Raw genomic sequence first — 23094 nt, forward strand, 5'->3', positions numbered from 1 at the left:
AGCAACGGGAGGACTGCCGCCAGATTCTGGAGCAGTACTCTACGTTGTTCTCCCTTGTCCCGGGAAGGACTCACCTGTGTACCCATGATGTGGACACAGGGGACAGCCCACCAGTGAAGTCGAAGACCTACCGGCTGTCCGATAAGGTGAAGGCTAGCATCAATGGAGAGGTTGCCAAGATGCTAGAGCTGGGAGTTATTGAACCTTCTAACAGCCCTTGGTCCAGTCCGGTGGTGCTCGTGCCAAAAGCCGCACCACCAGGCACCACACCCGAACTGAGGTTCTGTGTGGATTACCGAGGACTGAACTCAGTCACAAAGACTGATGCTCATCCGATCCCTAGGGCGGATGAATTGATTGACCGGCTAGGAGCTGCCCAATATCTGAGTACCTTTGACCTCACTTCGGGGTACTGGCAGATCTCCTTGACAGATGGAGCAAAGGAAAGGTCAGCCTTCTCCACACCTGAGGGACACTTCCAGTTTTGCGTGATGCCCTTTGGGCTCAAAAATGCCCCTGCTACATTTCAGCGGCTGGTGAACCAGGTCCTCTCTGGAATGGAGAGTTTCTCTGCTGCTTACCTGGATGACATTGCTGTCTTCAGTAGCAGTTGGGAGGACCATTTGCAGCATTTGCAAGCAGTTCTCCAGGCCCTGAAACAAGCTGGATTGACAATCAAGGCCAGCAAATGCCAGATTGGGCAGGGGTCGGTTGTGTACCTTGGACACTTGGTGGGTAGGGGGACTGTGCAGCCCCTGCAGGCGAAGATTGAGGCAATCATGGCCTGGGAACCCCCCAAGACACAGACTGAGGTCCGAGCTTTCCTGGGCCTCACAGGCTACTACCGTCGCTTTGTGAAGGGGTATGGCACTATTGTAGCGCCCCTCACAGAGCTCACCTCAAAGAAACAACCTCGACGGGTAGTTTGGACGGGAGCTTGTCAGCAAGCTTTTGAGAAATTGAAGCAGGCGATGTGTGCGGCACCGGTCCTGAAGGCCCCAGACTTCTCCAAGGAGTTCATTGTCCAGACAGATGCATCAGAACATGGCATTGGGGCAGTGTTATCGCAACTAAACGAAGAGGGCCTGGATCAGCCTGTAGTCTTCTTATCCAGGAGACTGCTTCCCCGGGAACAGAAGTGGAGTGCAATTGAGAGGGAAGCTTTTGCGGTGGTGTGGGCTCTGAAGAAGCTGCGGCCATACCTCTTTGGCTCGCACTTCCTGGTTCAGACTGACCACCGACCCCTTCGTTGCCTGATGCAAATAAAGGGGGAAAATCCCAAGCTGTTGAGGTGGTCCATCTCCCTACAGGGAATGGACTTCCGGGTGGAACATCGGCCTGGAGTGGACCACGCCAATGCAGACGGTCTCTCCAGGTATTTCCGCCTTAGTGATGAGGACTCCCAAGGGGTTGGGTAGTTCTCCCCACTTTCAGCTGGGGGGGACGCGTGTTAGACCTGTCTGGCTTTTTGCGTAGTCCCTCCAAATTATTATTTATTTTGTCCCCTTTTTGCCCCTCATACCCTTAATAATTTTTGTCCACTAACTTTTTCTAGGTGTTGGTCAAGGGGATAGGTGTTCTTTTCCCCCTCATAATTTTTCACCTCAGGCCTAGAGGCCTGTTCTGACAGGAAAATAGTTGGAACCACAAAATGGTGGCTACCAACTGCCCTAACTGCCAAACCCAGAACTTGCCCATAGACTAGTATAGGGCATTCCAGAACCTTCTGGTCCCTTCTGGACCACTGAGGGTCAGCCTATATAAGGCGGAATGCTGGGCAGCCATTTTGTCTACCTGAGAGAGTCAGCTGGAGGACAGGCTATCTTGGAAGGTGGGGGGAGACTAGTGAAAGGGTTGATCTCCTGGACTGGGAAGCAGCCTAATTAATCCACTTCTCTACTCCTCCTTTGGGATCCTTGTCTTGTCCCCGTTGTGGAAGATTAAGGGAGACCCTGGGCGCCTGACCAACCCCTAGCTTAGGAATAGCGGGTTGTCAAAGGAGAAGGAGACTGCTGTGCTGCGGTGCGCAGTCCTCTGCCCAGCAGAGAGAGGCTTCTTTTTGAGCAGTGTTCAGTAGAGGCAGGGTTAATCCTTGTGGCCCCCTCGTGCAGTGGACATCTGTATCCTGCCTCCGGCTGCCGTGACTCCGCTTGGTGGCAGAACCTCCCCCCCCGCCCCCCCCCCCTCCAAAGTTCATCACTTACTGGCTGGGGCGGAGTCTAGCTGTGGAGAGGAGCCATCCTTCGGAGGGGCAGAAGCAGAGTGAGGCTGTGCAAATTGACCCCCAAGCCAGCGCTTGTAGAGCAGCGCCGGATTAGCGCTGAGGTCGCTGGTAACATGAGGAGAGGAAGCGAGGCCGTCGCTGGACGTAGTAGCAGTCCTGTGGTGATTTCCCTGGTCCCAGAGGGTGAGGAGAGAGAGGGGAGGCGCTGACGCGAGTGCGCGATCTCCAGTGTGGAGACACTGCTCCTTCACGCATGCCCTGTGGAACCGCCGGGCTCTGGGAGGCGGCGCCGGCTAGAAGCGAGGAGTGGAAGCGGCGATCAACTACGCCGGCCAGCCTCGGCGGTGCCGATTGATAATTGTGTGGCCTGTAGCTGGGGATCCGGCAGCGGGTTCGGTTGGTGCCAGAGGGGGAAATTGTGTTCCCCGTTTTTCCCCACCCCAGCATCAAGTGAGCAGCTGGCTGGGCGGGAGGAAGCAGATTGGGCAATCGAGACCTCGGAGGAGCCTCAGGATAACAGAGGCGCGTGGTGACTGGGAAAAGCTGTCTCCACAGTACAGTAAGGAGAGGGGTCCTTGAGGGCTCTGACAAGGAAGGGGGAAGAGTGGAACCGGCCAAGCAGTAACTTATATATTGCTCATTTCCCCTCAGCTGTCTACAGGAGGTGGGGAGTATTTGGAGGACACCAGCTGTGTAATTAGTGCTGAAGGTGCCTGCTTTCCAAATAGAGATATCAGTTCCTCATAAAAAGTGTGGGTGCTTATATAAAAACCTGAGTTTCTAAATCCCCTCAAGGGCTGTCTACCTGTTGTTGGGGAAGATAGATGCGGTGGGAGGAAAGTTTAGCGCACTACAGAGTAACCACGCCTAATTAATGCTGGAGACTGAGTAAATGCACTAGTGATGTAAAATTGCTGATTTAAGTTAGCATTTCTGCAGGGACTGTATTAATTTCCTGACTAAATTGTATTGAGCTATCATCTCTAAAAGGAAATCTGTGTAAGATGTTGATTTGGTAACTGTGAAAGACTAAGAATATTTACAGGTTGAATGTATTGAGTTGTAATTTTCTTTCCACAGACAGAAAAGCGTTATTATTTCTCCTGATCTATGTGTAAACTTTCAATTGTGAATACTAAGAGCTAAAACAAAGAGAATCTTATTTTTATAAAACAGCTCGTATTTTCCTAACAAATTGGTGTAGTGTCCTTTTTGAGTGTTATTGCGTGGATTTACTGCTGGGTGGTTTGCAACCTTCACACTTGTGCCTCTAGGATTGCATGTCTTACCCTAGGCCAGGCTACCCTAGGTGACCTGACATCCCAGGTTCCAACAATGCTATATTTAGATTGATAAAATGGGAAACAAATCCTTAAGAAGGCCAGCATTGTCACAATGAAGTAACATACCCGCCATTGGTGTTTCACCATGAGAATTCTTCCTCTAAATGTTACAGTAGTAGACTGAGACATAAAGCAAGTTTTTCTCAGAACAAAAGAGAGTTGGAAAGGGGTGGAAGATTGATATCTGTAAAAGGCTGGGTCGGAGAAGCAATGCTACATTTGTAAATATCTTTTCTTGCAGGGGATGAAAAGGTTTGATGCTCGTAAGTCAGTCTTGGAAGCCCTAAAGAAGAAAGGACTCTTCAAGGAGGTGAAGGACAACCCCATGGTGGTTCCTGTGTGTAGGTGAGGGGGAACAACAAAGGAATGAATTGTAAAAGAGAAAATATGAACCTGGCTTATTTTCTAGGGACTGCGTCCCTATATTTTTTGCTTAAACCGGATTTGCTTAGCTGTCCTGCAGGTGTACTGATAATTCTAGTGGCTGAACTCTGCTAGCTGACAACAGTCAGAATACTCTTCATATACCTTCTTTTGGGCTGTACTATTGGACATGCAAACAAGGCCAATCCTGCTTTGAGAGTAGGCGCAGTCCTCCCCAGTTACCTTAAGGCATCTCGTTTCAATGGCATTTGAGTGAGTGTATGGAACCACCTCCAGCCAGAGAGCATCCAGAAACAGTGAGGGAATTTTACATGGTTGTTGAGTGACACAGGGAGGTGCCAGAACCAAGATACCAAGGGTAAAGCTACCCAGCATGGAGGGTCTGTGCACCAAAACCAGATAAGCAGCTGGAAGATTGAATTGACCCATCAGTTATAATTTGTAGTTTTTGTTCTCAGTTCCCTTGACTCCACAATCTCTGCTCTCTTATCGCCCTTCACTCTCCAAGCCCCCCACCCCAGGCAGCGTCCCAGTGCCTCTTTCGGTTCGCTCCCACATCATTACCATCCGTGTGTCTGTCCTTGACCCCTTCTTCCTCTATATGGAACCTCACTTGACATCATACCCCACTTCTCATATACAGCTCTTGCTGCATATTCAGAGTTTCGGTCAGGTGACTCGGTGTGTAACCGCTCACACTAGTGTTCAGTTCCATACGCTGTCATTGAACTGCTGATCACCATGGGTGAATGATACTTGAGACCACCAAAATGTAACTGCCAGGTCTGGAACCCAGCTCCTCAGACTGGAATACAGTTTTCTTTTGGTACCCTTTAAAACGTGCTGACCAGATACAATCGTGCGATGTGAGGGGTATTTTAGGCATATGAAATAGTGCTCTAGCAGCATAAAGTTTCACATGCTGTGCATAACTCCACCATCTAGTGGTTCGCATGCTCAAAAAAACATTTCGCTGGATCCCCACCGAAACTAGAAAAACGGTCACCCACGCACTGGTCACGAGCCGCCTGGACTACGGAAACACCCTATATGCCGGTACCACCGCAAAACTTCAGAAAAAACTCCAACGCATCCAGAACGCATCAGCCAGACTCATACTAGACATCCCGCGTAAAGACCACATTTCTAGTCACCTGAAAAACCTCCACTGGCTCCCCGTTAATAAGAGGATTACATTCCGCCTCCTAACCCACGCTCACAAAGCACTTTACGAACTTGGACCCGAATGCCTCAACACACGACTTTCCTTCTACACTCCCTCCCGCCAGCTACGATCCTCCAACCAAGCCCTTGCTGCTGTACCTCGCATCAACAAAACCACCATGGGAGGAAGATCCTTCTCCTACCTGGCAGCTAAAACCTGGAACTCACTTCCCACTCACCTTCGCCTCACTCAGAACCACCTAGCATTCAGAAAGCAACTTAAAACTTGGATATTCGACAAGTAATTCCCCACCCTTCTTCAAGCGCCTTGAGACCCTCTGGGTATGTAGCGCGCTATATAAATTATTTGACTTGACTTGACTTGACTTGATCCGAAACTGCCCCATTTTGTCGTCCCCCCCCCTATGAACATAAGCCCACAAGGCTCCACTGCTTGGTCTCCATCTTCAGATTCATTTTTTTTACCATATTATTCGGGAACATGGTCCACAGCTCTGGGTCCAAGAGTGACAAAGAAGTGGCCTGCGGTGCCAAAAAGGGAGCAAATTTGGCCAGGTTCATTCACTCATGCAGGAGAGAAAACCCAACCCAACACATAACTTTACAGGGGACACTACCATAGTAAGATTGATGATGCACCTACAAGTTGCATAACTGGCAAATATTTCTATTAGAGTACCCCTGTCCCCTATAGTGGCACCAAAGGTACTGCAGGTTTTAGAGGGGGTAAAGAGAATTGCACCAGTAAAAGTGATGCCCATACCAATGTGGTACCTCGAAGTGGAACTATTGAAGGCCTGCTTGAACCAATGCTTTGAGCAGGGATACAACTCCTTACAATGAAAACGACAGTTTGCAGCATGTGTTGCTGTAGATACAGTTGCTCTGGATACTCCTGCCATCTAGTATTGTGCTTGGATGTTTGCAGCTTGTTTTTCTACAAATAATTCTCTTGAATCGCAAGGTGTATGGTAACTCTTCCTTATATGTGCATGGGTACCCTTTGACGCTTTCCTCCACCATTCCCGGTCTTTTTTTTACACCAATCAAAACAGAAAGCAACATTCTACTGCTGACTCACTACTGAGTCCTCCTTAACACCAATGATGGACAGACTTCCCACCACTGGGCCGTTTACCTGGCTAGGGGCCTTGAAGCCTCTACTACTCTTTTTCTCCTTCAACTATGCCCAGCTGGTGATGGAATGGACCCAGTGCCAACACTATCCTCGATGTACCGCAAAATACTCCTGGCTTGACTGCCACTAGTCTGTAATATGTGTTTATAGCCTAAGCACGACAACACAGTGTGAGACCTGCCTGGCATTTAGGTAAAAAAAACTCTTAGACAACGCAGGGACAGGCGTTGGGACATCATAAGATGCCCAAACACTCAATGGAGAAATCTTTGGGGAAGAAACTCCCGGTGCTGAGGAAGCCAGGCCTTTGAATATTCTGCCCCACCAACCAGCTTCAAATGTGGTTTCTCCTCTGGTTCAGAAGAAGAGGAGGAACGATCTAACCTCGCCGTCTACGCAGAAGGATCATGCACATTTGGACAGCACCGCATGCCATGAGTATGGCAGACTCCTAACACCTAGCTAGCCAAAGTTCCGCGAGGGCAGGGGGCGTAGGAAGCTGGTTCTTTATTTGATATACCATTTGGTTGTTATATTGTACAAAGAGTTCAGAGATTCCCCAGAAGTGTAGTGGGCTCAATGTAAACCCCCAAGTGCTCTATTGGTGGTAGTGTGGTCGAGCAGCCTCAGACCTACCTCAGAGGAGTATAAGACATCTGTTAAACCGATAATGACACAAAAAGGAGATCCATACCAATTTTAGAAAAATACGTTTCTCCCATGTTTTATTTTAACAACAAGATTTACGCAAAAAGGCAAGTATGTTTTTCAGGAAAATACTCGATACTTTAAAAAGTGGATACAGTGCAATGTTCAGGCTTTGCATTGTTAACCTATGGGAAGAAGACAAGAATGCTAATTTGCAGGTAAGTACTCGACTTACAAATCCAGTCTCCGAATTCTGGGGTCAACACCAGGCAAGGTTCAAATACGCAGCAAAACTGTGCCACAGGGGCGGCCTGGTGTAGAGGTCAATTTCAGGGTCAGGCGCCCAATGTTAATCAATGGAGACAGAAGTAATGAAAGTCTTGCTACTCGCAGGTGAGTAAACTGGTGTCAGAGGTCGACCTCCCGGAGTTAAGGTAAGTACGGGGGGGGCACAAGGCAGCATCAAACTTACACTCCCAGCAACACTGGGGCAATCGGGTGCAGAGTTCCAACACAGCGTTGGACGCCCAGTGCAATCCAATGACAGAGATCAGTCTTGAAAAAAGGCTGCAGGCTCAGACCAGGAGGCTGGATGATGATAACCCACAGCTGGCCAAGTAAGATGCTATGGGACTTAGGGACACTTTTGATCAAGCTTCCCAAGGCAGGTGTCCTTATGAGTCTGAAAGTCCTACCGGGCAGGTCGCGGGAGTCTTCGAGTTGAGGCTGTAGGCTTCGTGGTGGAGCCCGCAGGTGTCAGCCCACGGTGGACTTTTTGCTCAGATGTGGTGGGCCACTAGGACTTGGGTCATGGGCATCGGGTGCAGAGGTGGGTCTAGTGGTGGTTTTGTGATTTCTCAGGGCAGAGGTCTTGGCTCTTTAAAGTTGGTTTCTGCCGGACAGGGCCCCAGGAGATCTTGATCTTTGTCGAAGGTAGGCAGTCCTCCCAAGACTTTGGAGGTCTCTGGGCTGCAGGATGTATAGTCTTTTGGCGCAGGATCGCCGAGGGCTACAGCCAGGTTGGAAGGGCTGCGGTCAAGTCAGTTGGTGTCTGTAATCTTCTCTGCGGAAACAAATCTGTAGTGTTCTCCTCTTCGTAGGTATTCAGGAATCTGATTTCTGGGTCTAGTGGTGGCACCTAAATACTAGATTTAGAAGTGACAGGTAGTGACCAATGGTTCCCTTACCTGGGGTTCTACACTCCCTATTATGCCATCCTCCTGTGTGAGGGGGCCATAGCCCTAGCCCTGATTGGATAAGTCACACCATCTTCAAGATGGTAGACCCTGAAAAATGGGCTTCATGTCGCCTCGTGCACCTGAGTTTAGGAGTTGGTGAAAGGGGTCACACCTCCTACTAAGTTTTCCTGCTGGTTCTCCGGCCAAAAGTGGGGGTTTTGAACCGGGGCTGCCATCTGTTGCTAGCAGCAGCAGCTGGGGAGGCCTTACAAAGGCAGCAAGGCCTTTGAAGCTTCCCTTTCGAACACTGTGCTCATCCTGCGGGAGGAGGTGTGACACCTCCGCCTAGGAGGCACCTCTGAGATGCCCTCTCGGTACATGCTTCCTTAAATCCCACACTGGCATCAGTGTTGGTTTATTGAGAAGAGCTGTTTGGTACTAAACACTACTGGGTGGAGTAAAGCCATCATGGTGCTGGGGAACTCGAGTTGTCGAGTTTCCTGCTCATGTACTCTCTATGGCTTCACTGGCACTTACAATATTAAGAATTGGATTAAATATTGTAGGGACCTTTCTACTCATGCAGATAGCCCAACACCTGAGATATAGTGCACCCTGCTTTAGGTGTTGTAAGGCCTGCTAGAGGGGTGACTTACCTATACCGTAGAAAACATCACAAAAGATGCTAATACTGATCAACAATCACTCATAGTTTCATTTAAAGATCACATAAACTAATTGCAATGACTAATTGGCCAAATAGGTGTTCATATTTATGTGTTACCACTTTCGCTCACATTCAAGTTTTCTTCCAGTAAAAATATTAGAGTGAGCGTAGTAGGGTCACTATTTGACCACTACCTCTGAAATGATTTAGAAGTATAAGCAAGCGAGATACCGGCCAGAGGTATTTTGATATTACTGCGATTGCAAATTTATACAGAAATTGAGCTATACATGTGTTGTATATTATGTTTTCCAATGTGATTTAGGTTTATTGATATTGTATTGTTACGCAATTTGTACGTCTACTATTATTTGTTGTGATTCCAGTGTATCTCCAATTATTTCAAAAGTTTTCTTTGTACCAAAACAAACATTTCTAAAGGATTTGCATCTAAACAAAACAAAAAATTGATATTAAGAAATCAAATGTGTCTATGCCGATCATAGCAATTAGTTTATGTGATCTTTGAATGAAAGTATGAGTGATTGTTGATAAGTATTATCATCTCTTGTGGTGTTTTCTGGTATATGGCCCAGCCTTACTGAGTGTGGGCCAAACCCCTTTGTGGCTACCTATACCGTAGGCACTGCTGCTTGGCATAGCACACAGGAAGTGTGTTGTGTTGACTTAGTTGTTTTGCTCTGCACCAAGGCATTCAGGCTGCAGTTGCGGTTTGCATTGTCTTGGTGACTGGTATCTAGGGGACCCTCTTCAGTCCCAATGCATTACGTACCAGAGTACTATTTACTAGTGACTTACAGGGGGGTCTGAAGTTCAAATTGTGGTACCGTTTTAGGGAAGGAGCTCTGGCACAGTTGACGTGTTTGGCAGGGCCCCTGTGCACTTTCAGTCAAAACCACATCATTTTCCAGGCAAAGAGTGGGCGGCTACAAATGTCAAAGAGCCATTTTTTCACAGGGAGCACCTCCCCTGAGTAGATCAGGCAAAATACAACCTCAATGTCGAGTCAGGCCTCTGGGGCATCACATGCCTTTGGCACACGTCCAACCCACAAGAATCCCACAGAGCCAGCACCCCTCTCATCCACAGGCTCACAGCATTCCAGACCAGCTGCTGAGACAAAGATTTTAGCCTCCTCGGCAACGAAGCCCATGCCTGCATCAAATTGCAACAGGCCCCAAGACACCGCTGGCATGAAAGCTCTCTCGGAGCAGGTACCACCTTCTGCGCTGAAACACCGGAGTCTATACCTACCTCACCATGAAGACCCTCGACCTCTAAGGTGTTGCTTCCATGGGTTAACCCTTCCAGGTCGAAGACCACTGACTCTGAAAGCCCTGACAAATCGAGCGTCCATCCTCCAGCGGCTCCCAGGGGAGCTCGATGCTCGGCAAAGAAACTGTACATACATCCTCAGAGGGGATAGACTAGCTACTAAGCGCCCTCCCTAGGTGGCCAACACAATACTAAATAAAAGTAAGCCCACCTTTAGGAGGACTTAGTTTCAGCATTAGAACTTTTAGAACTGGCTCCCAAGTATAAAAAGAGGTGCAAGGACAAGAGCACCAGCCCCATTCACTTCACCCCTTCCACTCCTCCTCCGTCTGCTCTTCCTCTACCTCCTCGCTCTCCCTTGCCACCTCCAGACACTAATAAAGCTATAAACACATATGGGTTCACTTCAAACTTCAGTAGGATCACATAGCCCTCCTGGGTACCCTGACTCTGATCTGTATCTCTCAAACCATCCCCCACCCCCCACCCCACCCTCCTCCACTGACAGTATAACCTCATATCATTAGGTAATACAATGGGTGGCCCGATACCATAAAAAGGACTGCAGTGTTGTTCAGAAGGAGGACCACTCAGTCGAGACCCTCTCGAAGACAGAGCATACTTTTCAGTTTCACCCATTTTAAAGGGCATGCTACACGCGGCTACAGGGCATTTAAAGGACCTGGTCAAAGCCAGGGTGGTAACCCCCTAATGTTGCTGAAGAGAGGAAGTACAAGGCCTCACACAATGACCCCCCCATACATCAGGGGACCTATTGAACTCGAATCCTCTGCATGTAAGTGCGAAAACTGTCAGGGCATGGGGGACGCCACTCCACCTCACAAGGAGAGTAAGCAGCTGGGCGCAGCAGACAGAGCTTAGCCTCGCTGACCACTAACGACAGGTACATTTGCCAATTCTGGTGGCCTACTGGCGAGATAAGATAGAACACATGCTAATCAAATGTAGGAGTTACTTTAGCACCTACCACCTAAATACAAACAAGAATTGGTCATAGGGGGCAAGACTATCTCGAAAGCAACTATACGATGCACCCTCAATACAGGTGACACAGCAGCTTGAGAACTGAATAGAAGTATCCTTATTTGCCGACACTGGCTTTGTATCTCAGGGTTTAAGCTTGAGGTGCAACAACACCTCCTTAATCTTCCCTTTGATGGAGAATATTTGTTGGGCCCACAGCTCAGCCACATGAGGCCATGGGAGCTCTTCAAGCTTCTTGTCAAAGGGGGTCTTTTTGTAGGCATTAATACTGTCCAGGTTTTGAATCCACCTATCCAGGTGTGAGTTCTATCACTAGCAACAGCAGTCCCATCCGCCTTATGCCTCTAGAGGTTACACCCACGTGGAGTATAGAGGTAACAACAACAAAGGAAGGGCCATAGGCGGTTCCAGTAAGGGAGCATCCTCCACTACAAAACATTGACTCCCGAGCGCCTCCCACCCAACCACATAACCCCTATTGGGAGAAGAATCAAAGATTCCTTGCCAAAAATACAAGAGATCCCTTCAGCCAAATGTGTTCTAGCCATATTTCAACATGGTTACTGTCTAGAGTTTCACTCCTAATCGCCCAACATACCACCTAGGATCTACACCTCAGTGAGGACCACATATATCTTCTAGAGGAAGAAGTAGAAGTCCTCCTTCAAAAAGGGGCATCAAACCTGTCCTTTCACAACACCAAGTTAAGAGGGTTTACTCCTTGTACTTTCTCATTCTAAAAAAAGACGGGACCGACCGGACCCTCTGGCCTGTTCTCAATCTCATACCGCTCAGTAGATACATAGTTCCAGAACACTTCCACGTGGTAACTCTTCAGTACGTCATACTTGTGCTGCAGCAAGGAGACGTCATGGCAGCATTGGACCTGAAGGATGCATGTTTCACATCCCCATCCACCCATCTCACTGACACTAACTGTGCCTCCTGGTAAGTGGTCAGCATTACTAATTCAAGGTCTTACCCTTCTGCGTAACCACCACTCTAAGGGTCTTTACCAAATGCCTAGCGGTGGTGGCAGCACATTTAAGACTATGCAGCATTCACATTTTACCCTATCTGGACGATTGGCTGCTCAACGAGTGACGGTGTCTCACCCTTACACAAACCATTGTATCTCTATTACACACTTAGACTTTAATATCAGCAAAACCAAGTCACACCTTATCCCTCTTCAACCCTTCCTAGGGTCAACTCAACTCTCAAGTTGGTACCTGCAAAGCCTACCCCAGCCAACAAACAGACATGGCTTTCCATCAGGTTTCCTTCTTTTTCAGCCATATTGTCATCTACCAGTCCGAACAGTTATGTGATTCCTCGGGGTGATGACTTCATATATCGCCATAGTGCCCCCTGCCAGGCTTCACATGGGCCCGCTCCAACAGTGCCTTGCAGCTCAGTGGTCCCAAGCGGAGAGTCAGGTAGAGTATCTAGTACTGGTAAAGGCTAGTGTTCATTGCTCTCTGCCGTGGTGGAACAGCAACAACCTGTTTCAGAGTGGGCTTTTTTCGAAGACCATTTGCCACAGGCCACCATCACAAAGATGATGGGAGAACTTCTCAATCTCTCAACAGTACAAGCGTTAAGCACCCTGCAACAACACTATTACCACATCCTAGCAATCCAACTATCCTTCAAAGCCTTCCTCCCTCAGATGCAAGGCAAGGTAGTTCTAGTATGAGCAGACAACATGAGCGCGACTTACCTACATAAGCTTGTCATCCACTCTCTCTGTTTTTCGCTTCTAGCCAGACAATCTAGATTTAGGCTCTTCATCACTGCATCCACTTGATAACGAACTACCTTCCGGGGGTGAACAATGATCTACTCCTCGGGTCAAATCAAAAGGCCCATGAGTGGGAACTCAATCGGCAAGTATTAAACATCTACTTTAGATTTTGGGGAACTCCACAGATAGACCTCTTTGCCACCCCAGAGAATGCAAAATGCCCAATCGTGGCCTTTAGGTTCCCATGCCCACAGTCTATGGACAATGTACTATAGATTAACCAGTCAGGGATATTTGCTTACGCTTTTCCCCCTCCCACTCCTTCCATTGGTGGGAAGAAAGATGCAGCAAGTGTCTCAGACTCATCCTTGAAGCTCCTACCTGGGCCAGACAACCCTGGTGCCTCACTCTAGTCGAAATGTCCATCATTCCCCATGAGAAGCTCACAAACATAGTGGACCTTCTCACCAAAAAATAGGGACATACCAGGCTTCCATACCCCAAACAGCTCAACCTAGCGATCTGACTCCTACCGCTCCTGAATTCAGCTACCTATGCCTTCCACAGGAGTGCATGGATCTCCTCAAGGAAACACGCAGACCAACTACTCGAGCTTGCTATGGAGCAAAATTAAAAAAGGTTTGTCTGCTACTTTATCCCAAAGCATATAGATCCTTTGAACCCTGTTGCTCAGGACATTACATGCTATCCCATTCATCTACAACACTCTGAGTTAGCGTACGCTTCCAATAGACTTCATTCAGCTGCCAAGGACACTTACATGCAGAACAGACAACACTTTTCCATGTTCCTTATACTAGTCATCAAGTCCTTCATGTAGGGCCTCAAAAGGGTCATACCCCCAAGGGTGCCACCTGCCCCTCAGAGGAACCTGTACAACGTCCTCACCAGACTCATGGGTCCCATTTTTGAGCCAACTCATTCCTGCCCTTTGCAATTCTTCCCATGGAAGTTGTGTTTCCAGTGGCTATACCTTAACTAAGGTGCATTAGTAAGCTGCAAGAACTCACATTTTGGGGAAACTACTTTCACGTCCACAATGATAGAGTATCTTTTCAATCACTCCAAGGTTTCCGCCCAAAGTTATTTCTCCCTTTCATCCCAACCAGACCATAGAACTCCCTGTCTTTTTTCCACAGCCACAGACCGTGGCAGAGAGAGCCCTCCACACTTTAGATGTCAAAAGGACTCTCATTTACTACATTGATAGAACCAAGTCCTTTCGTAAAGCAGATCAACAGTTTGTAACTTTTAGCAACCCCCAAGAACCCTCAAAAGCAGAAATTTCTAGATGGTTACGTTGGTGTGTTCAAACTTGCAGCCTTAAACCCAAGACAGTTCTCTCTGTACCCCCCAGGAAGCACTCCACACAAAAAATGCTCCTTCCATGGCTTTCCTAGGAAACATCCTAATAAATACTATTTGTGAAGCAGCTACTTAGTCAACCCGCACAGATTTACCAAGCACTTCTTTGTGGATGTTCTTGCTAGGCAGCAATCCTTGGTTGGCCTAACGGTCCTAAGGACCCTATTTCAAACATCTGCTCCATCCTTAGGCAAGCCACCGCTAACCTAAGCTAGACTGCTTTGCTGTCTATGCAGCGCATGTGTATCTACAGCAACACAAGGTACGAACAGAAAATGTTACTTACCCTTTAAGCATCTGTTCGGGCGTGTAGTGCTGTAGATTTTCATGTGCTCACTTTCCTCCCCGGTCGCTTGTGGCTCTTGCGGCAGATCTTTCTTTATTTCTATTTTATACTCATTTACCAATGCACATGTACACCACATTCTTCTACCAGTACATATCGCTCTCACCCGCTGGACTAAAATCAATCTAAAATGGATTTGGCACCCATGCACAATGCACACATATGTAGGAATCCCCGTATACCTTGTGACTCAAGAGAATACTTTGGAGAAAAACAAGTTGCAAACATCCGATCCCAACACTAGATGGCAGGAGTATGCAGAGCATGTGAATCTACAGCCCTACATGCTACGAACGGATGGTTACAGGGTAAGAAACATAATCCTTTCTTTCCTAGTTGTGATCACATCGTTATGCAGAGTGAGCGAGTTGCAAGCTTTGACAATCCAAGTGACATTCTTGCCGATACACATTAGGTTAGTCGTGAGACTGATCCCACAGTTCATACTAAAGGTAGCTTAACAGTTTCATGTAAATCAGTCAGTACGACAACCAGCTTTCTTCCAGCAATCGAAAACACAGGTAGAATGGCCACTACATATGATGGATGTATTTTGGGCAGAAATGTATTCATGGAATAAACAAATCAATATAGGAAAGTGGATCCGTTTTTTAGGTCTCGCGTAACCGCGGTCTCGCAGAGACCTATAGTCAGCGACACAGCTTTCCAGGGGACAGGAGCTGGCCGTGCGCATTTACTCTGCCAGAAGGCGATTTGTGCGGGCCACGCACATGAGAACGCCCTCGCTGTGGCCAGCTCCTGTCTCCTGGAAAACTGTAACACAGCGCCACACCTCCCCCTGCACGCATGCGCACACACAGAGACACACACACGAGCGCACCTACACACACATACAGAGACCCCCGCCCCTCCCCCGCCGCCGCACACATACACACGCGTGCACACACACACACAAGCGCATCCCCCCCCCCCACAACTAAGCCCTACTTACCGCCACTCCGGACTTCTGCAGCATACGCGGGGCTCTCCCTCGGGCATGGGAGCCCGCGTCACCAGCACTGCTTCTCTGGCCATTCCGAAGATGGAAGTCCCGCCCCACGGCAGGTTTCGGTTTCGTCCTGAGTGCTTCTGAAGTCCAGTTCATAACTTCTTCCAAATATCACATTGAAAAGCGGTCGGTCGGTGGGTGTCTGTCTGTTATCTTGACTAGTTGCTTTGGTAGCGCAATGTTTTATACGTATTTTACTGCAAACGGGGAATATTGCTTCTCGACTATTGGATTAGAAATGAGCCCTGATTTCTGAAGGTATTTTGGTGGTGTCTGCATATTCGTGATGAATCATTGACCGGGGATGAAAGTTTCTCATTTGAAGCTTGTCTATGTTTGAAACTCTTAGCTAGCTGGAAATTATGGAATGTAAAGACTTGGGTGATGGGTTTGAGAGCCCGTTATTACGTGATGTGTTCCGTTTGTCCCCACTGTAATTGTTAAGATGTGTAACCTACATTTAATTAATTAGATGACAATCACCCAAACCCCCTGCCCCCCCGCCCGCTCTCCCCCTACAGATCCATTGTGACACTTGGAATGCCCTGGAGGTTTCTGTGCTTCTGTTCTGCCAAGTGGGTGCATCCCAGTGAAATAATTTCCATGCAGGACTCTGTCAATGTTTAATGCCTTAATATATGGCTTTCATTGTTGATTAAAACTGCTCAATTTACTGGGACATTTAAAGCATTGTGAATGTTATTTGGTGCCTTGTATACTTAAATGTTACATTTTAATTTAGCAAATATCTCCGCTGTCAGTGCTCTGACCGCAGACAACCTTGCCAAAGAACAAGCCTCTCCTTGTGCGCACCCATTGACGTGGGCTTTCCCGGTAGAGTCAGGGCACCTGCCTCAAGGAAGCTAATGTTAGGTTGTAATCAGTCCCTCTAATCATTGTTTAAATGTGCCTCATTTTATTTGATGATCTCAATGGGGCAAGCAGACTGAAAGAAAGCAGCCCTTCGCAGCAGGAAGCTTTTGTTGAAAAATTGCATGAACAAGGGAAGCGCCGCAGGGTTTCTTGCAGTACATGCAGGCAAAAGCAGCAAGAGGGCCCAATCTGCAAAAAAACACAAGCTGTTCTACAGAGCTTCTCGCATTTACGCAAGTTTGACCTATTGGCATTGTAAATAACAATGGCTTTTATTTATGTTTCAAAAACCAAAACATAAATAAAAGGCTATGTCATTTACAATAAAAAATAGCTCGAACTCTCACAAATGCGAGACCTATTGCATTGCAAATGCTTGTCATTTAATATTTATCAGCAAATAGTGTGTTACCAGTGACAAAGGGTAACATCGCAAGATAGATAGTACAGACCATCCAAACATGGCACAAGTTAGGAGGGAAAACATGGGACAGCAGGTTAAGGGCCATTCTACCAGGAGAAAAGGGGGCATGCTAGTCTTCTTAACAGACGTCTCAGTAAGTGACTCCGGCATGATTGCTACATGTCTATTAAGTCATGCCTTCACACAAAGAAAAACTGTGTGGACATTCATACGAACCGGGAGGCTCAAGTGGGAAAACAAGCATTGAGATACTTTTTTGCAATCACAGGAATTCCTCAACCCAACCTCCCTCATGGATCCAGTACTCCTACGTAATTTGTGCACATCTTATGAATCCAGACAAAGATTCACTCTGCAAATGATAGCTTACCTTTAATAACATTTTTGTAGCTTAAAGACTTTCCTGGATTCATACACAACCCACTCACCTCCCCCAATGAAAGGGCAAAAAGTAATTAAATAGTAGACCATGCATAAAGTTAGCCCTAAAGGAGAATAAGTCACTAAAATGGGAATTAGAATCTAAAGATGGTGACCCTGCACCTGGGCACTGTGGGCTTAAATCAGATGTCATAGATGGATGGCAGTGCACACTTACTAGTCAACACCCAAGAGGAAAAAATCTAAAAGTTTGAGGCATGTGACCTGTAGATCACATGCTTATGCATAGATCGCCATCTAGTGTTGGGACCGGATGTTTGCGTTTGTTTACGGATGTTACTCGCTGCGCTCCGATGCCGATCCTTTGGTAGAACACTCGCCCTCAATGGTATTGTTTTCAATTGCATATTCCATTCTTCGCGTATCAGGTGTATTGACCAAAAAAACTATTTCGGTCGGAGAGCTCGAGGTAGGCGGTCGGGCCTAGCCCCCCTTCGACTCGCCAGGCGAAATACCCACGCACCTGTGTTTGTCACCAGAACACAGTGAAGAGGACTGTGACGCGTGCCGTACTTTCCGCTCCAAAAAGACTCTTCGCGACCGTCGGGCTAGACGACGCGATATGCAGAGCCAACACACAGGCTCCATTCCGACCTCTTCAGACCTGATTCTGATGAAGAAGCCGGCGACGCTATTGGAGCCGAACAGGAACAGATTTCCCTTTCCGACGACGGCTCCGACTAGGATGAAGACATCCCACATGGACAACGTACTCTAAGTACAGTCCCTACCTCACCGGAATCCCAAGTCAACGAAAAGAAGGCTCCAGACCAACCCGCGCCCTCGAGCCCCGGACAACCCCCTCCAGACCACGCTTCCGACGCCCGCCTTCTGGCTCGACTCCGAAGCCTACCAAAAAGCCTTCCGGCTCTAAAAAAAAAAAAACACGCCAAGTCAGGTACCGAGCCAAAACCTTCAGGGTGGAAGCCAAAGTCCGGCTCCGAACCTCACCACTCTGCACTGAAAACCACCTTGGATCAGTAAACACCAACCCCAAAGCCGTCTGTACTGAAAATGTCGTTCCTAAACAGACTGATGCACCAAAGTCACCTAAAAAGCACTGTTTCGGTGATCTGCTCCAAAAACAGGACCCAAAACAGAAAATGTTAGTTATACATCCGAAAACTGGATACATTACCACTAACCTGACTCTAAGGACAGAGACTTATACCGAAGAGGAATATCATATTCCATTGAAGAAGAGAAGTATTGGAACAAATCCTTCCCTTCCTCCTCCTCTTCCATCACCACCTTCACCTCGGTCTCTAGCTGTGCCAACTTCACCTGAGCACTCACCACCACATACACCTAACAACCAGGGTGATTGGGATGGGGATAATGATGATAATAATGATGGTCTGCCAGGACCTATAGATGAGTGGGATGACTACAACACTGTATCCCCCACAGACCATGATCCTGACCTATATCCTACCAGGCCCTCTCCACCAGACGACAGTTTAGGCTATATTGAATTGCTAGACAGGGCTGCCCATTACCATGGGGTCCAGCTACATAGAGAATCCCTTGAAGATGATTTCCTTTTTGAAACATTGAACAGCACACAAATGTCAACACATATGTTACCCGTGCTGAAAGGAATGACCAGGCATGTAGACAACATATTTAGATTTCCCGTTAGGGCACGTATCCTTACCCCTAGGGTAGATAAAAAATACAAGCCTGCACCATCTGATCCTGTCGGTTCAGCATGGCTTTCTGAGATTCGTCCCGTTCTGCGCAGTATGAAACCGCGCACAGACCCGCATATTCCCCCATGACCCTCCGCTTTTAAAACCTAGATACGTACATAGACTACATTGCCATTCCCAGTCGCTCTCCGTTGAACGCCTAACTAAGCGAACGTTCAGAGCTACGCACAATTAATGGCGAGCTACTAAAAGTGTGAATATTTATCGATCGTTCACACCCATATTTGGATTTCTATATCAATATTGAGACATTGTACAGAACCGACATCAAGAACCAGACTCAACACTGGGATCTATTTTATATAGATACAGCACTTTAAGTCTTGCGTTTTTAAATTTTGCAACAACTTTACGATCTGAATCAGTTACTCCTTATATACATAAAGACAAAGTTGTGGAACTCCTGATGAAGGCGCTTTTAGTTCTGAAACACGCGTTGAGAAGATCTACCTCATAGCCACCTTTTTATTATGTATTTATATGTGAATTAACGTTGCATCTTATCCTTTCCTAATTATTTTGTTCTTTGTGAATTTTGTGATTTTTGTTAATTTGGAAATCATGTTGTATTGTATCTATGAATTATTTAATACTTTTTTTAATAAAACAAATAAAATTCAGATAGGTTTTAACATAGTTATACTGTATTTACACTGAGTTCCTAAATATCATAATGTTGTTGGTATGATGAGTTGTTAGATTAATAGAACCTCATGACTGCCTAGGGTTTTTGCTTACAATTATATTACATCTGATCCTATCTACATAAGAGGACAATTACTCTTAGACTCGTTGGTAGTTTCCAATGCACGCAAAAAGGAAAACTACTAGAGACGCTCCATCCCCAGAGTCAAAGCTTCTTGGTGCTTCAGGGAAAAGGGTAACCTCCCAGGCAGCTAACTTCTGGCGCATATCTAATACACAAGCGTTGCTAGCCAGATATGACTGTGCACATTGGGATGAAATGGAACAACTCATCCAATTTCAACCCCAAGAACATAAATCGAAAGCGCAAGACCTGGTACGTGAGGGACAATTTAATTTCAAACTACCAAATTAGGTGCTCCCTAGATGCTGCTGACACACCTGGTGTAAACACTAGTATCCTTTTAAGAAGACACGCCTGGCTACACATATCAGGGTTCAAACCTGAGGTTCAGGCCTCCATATTGAACACACCTTTTGATAAAGAACACCTTTTTGGGGCAGTGGTAGACTCTTCTCTAGAAAAGATGAAAAAAGATACTGAAGTGGCTAAATCTATGGGAGCCCTTCAGTCTACACAAGGCTGTGGTTCCTTTCGGCGCTCTTTCTATCGGGTAGGGTCTAAAAATACTTCCTCAGAAACTGCATCCACCTATTAGGGCAATAATCAACCCTCAGGCTCGAAAAATTACTTCTGAGGGGGGTTACAGAGGGAACAACGGCAAAGGCAGAGGTAGAGGTTCTAACACACGTACCTCCCCCTCCAATACAAAACAGTGACTTGCCCATAGTTCCCCCGACCACTTAACACCTGTGGGGGGAAGACTCACAATTCCTACCAAAGTGGCAGTTTATAACAACAAACAAGTGGGTTCTACAAATGATCCATTCTGGTTACTGCCTGGAGTTTATCAACACTCCTCCAAACATTCCCCCAAAGTCACACAAACTTTCACCGTATCATCGACACCTCCTCAAACAAGAGGTACAATCACTACTACTAAAAGGAGCTATAGAGCCCGTATCACCACAACATCAAGGGTCGGGCGTGTATTCCTTTTACTTCATAATTCCTAAAAAGTAAGGCTCTCTCAGACCAATATCAGATGTCAGAGAACTAAATGTTTACATACAGTCAGACCATTCCCATATGGTAACACTTCAACAGGTACTACTTTTTTTGAAAAAGGGCAACTTTCAGCCTACTCTAGACTTAAAGGACGCCTACTTTCATATTCCAATCCACCCGGATCACTGCAAATTTCCCAGGTTTGTGGTAGCAGGTCAACATTGCCAATTCAGGGTACTCCCATTCGGAGTCACCACTACCCCCAGAGTCTTCTCAAACGGTCTGGCGGTAGTAGCTGCTCATCCGAGAAGACAAAGCAACCATGTCTTCCCATACCTGGACGGTTGGCTCATCAAAGCCGGCACGTATCAGCAATGCCGCAAGCATACTTCCGTAAGCATTTGGTTACTTCACCAACTGGGGTTTACAGTCAATGTGTTAAAATCACATCTTCAGCCAGCCAAAACTTAGAACTACCTAGGAGCCACTTTAGATACTCATAAGGCTCTAGCGTTTCCCAACGCAGCCAGGATTCGATACATTCAGGCGTTAATTCTCCAGTTTCAAGCCAATCACTCACTTCCAGCTCGAGTTTTTATGCAGCTGTTGTGAATGATGGCGTCTTGCATCATGATCATTCTCCATGCCAGGCTGCACATGCGTCCACTTCAAGAATGCTTAGCCAGTCAGTGGAACCAGTCACACAGTCTATTAACCAATCTAGTGTTGGTAAGCGGCCGTACTCATCGCTCTCTGCAGTGGTGTAACACACAATATTTGTAAAAAGGACGGCTGTTCATAGACCTGGTTCCACAGACCGTATTAACAGCGGACGTGTCCCTAACTGGCTGGGGACTCATCTTTAACAACACACAGTGCAAGGTCTGTGGAGCCACCAGCAAAGGTGGCTCCACATCAATCATTTGGAGCTGATGGCAATCTTTCTAGCTCTCGAAGCCTTTCAAGATCACCTTTCTGGCAAAGCTGTCTTGGTACGAATCGACATGATGACAGCTATGTGTAATATACAGAAACCGGGGGGACACACTCTCTCCAACTGTCCCACTTAGCCCAAGACGTGGGCTATTAACCACAATGCCTATCTCCTAGCTGAACACCTCCCAGGAGTCAACAGCCAGATTGCGGACATCCTCAGCAGGTAGAGGTATCAAATACATGAATGGGAACTATCCCCTCAAGTTCTTCACCCATACTTCCAAGATTGGGGAGTCCCACACATAGATCTGTTTGCAACACCCCAAAACGCAAAGTGCCAAAGCTTCGTCTCCAGGTATCCATACCCGTTATCCAAACGCAATGCACTATGGATGAACTGGTCAGGGATATTTGCTTACCCTTTTCCGCCTCTCCCACTCATTTCATTAGTGGTTTGGAAACTCAGGAAAACATCTCACACTAATCCTAGTAGCTCTAACATGAGCACGTCAACCCTGGTTTACAACCCTGTTGGAACTCTCTCTGGTACTGCATCAAAAATTACATTTAACTCCCAGTCTCCTCACACAGAGCCATGGAGAAATCAAACACTCAGAATCCAAACAATTTGAACCTTGCGATCTGGCTCCTGAAGTCAAAGAGTTTGCTTAGCTAAACCTTCTACCAGACTGTATGAAAATTATTAAGGAGGCCAGAAGGCATACCATAAGAGCCTGCTATGCAGCCAAATGGAAGCGATTTGTTATCCATTGCAATAAAAATAATATCAACCCTCTTGATGCTTCCATACAAAACATAATCTGCTACCTGTTACATTTGCAGCAGTCATCATTGGCCTATACATCCATCAGACTGCATCTCGCTGCAATTGCAGCCTATCTTCAAAATAGGGAACATTTATTGTTCTTTAGAATGCCTGTAATCAAAGCATTTATGGAAGGACTAAAAAGAGTTCTACCACCAACACTTCCACCTGCCCCAGTGTGGAATCTTAATATAGTCCTCACGAGGTTAATGGGCCCACCATTTGAACCCATGCACAAATGTGAACTACAGTTCCTCACTTGGAAAACAGCTTTCTCATTGCAATCACTTCATTGAGGAGAGTGGGTGAACTTCAGGCACTAACCATAGAAGAACCTCTTTTTCCATTACACAAAGATAAAGTGGTCTTCGTACAAATCCCACATTCCTACCTAAGGTAGTATCTGCATTTCACTTAAATCAGTCGGTTGAACTGCCTGTTTTCTTCCCTCAACCTGACTGTTGCAGAATGAGTTCTACACACCTTAGATATTAGAAGAGCACTGTTGTATTACACTGAAAGAACAAAATCTTTTTGGAAGACCAAACAACT

The 23094-nt window shown here is 46.8% G+C and overlaps 1 protein-coding gene across 5 annotated transcripts in view; it reads left to right on the forward strand.

The window, feature by feature from the left end:
- Positions 1-23094, forward strand: part of VARS1 (valyl-tRNA synthetase 1) — a 210202-nt gene that overhangs the window by 137153 nt on the left and 49955 nt on the right. For all 5 annotated transcript variants that reach the window (XM_086924647.1, XM_086924645.1, XM_086924644.1 and 2 more), the window contains exon 16: positions 3809-3912. In XM_086924647.1, the coding sequence (XP_086780773.1) occupies positions 3809-3912 (104 nt within the window). The remainder of the gene's footprint in view (positions 1-3808; positions 3913-23094) is intronic.

The sequence above is a fragment of the Lissotriton vulgaris genome, chromosome 5 (genome assembly GCF_964263255.1).
Source record: "Lissotriton vulgaris chromosome 5, aLisVul1.2, whole genome shotgun sequence".
NCBI classification, from domain to species: Eukaryota; Metazoa; Chordata; class Amphibia; order Caudata; family Salamandridae; genus Lissotriton; species Lissotriton vulgaris.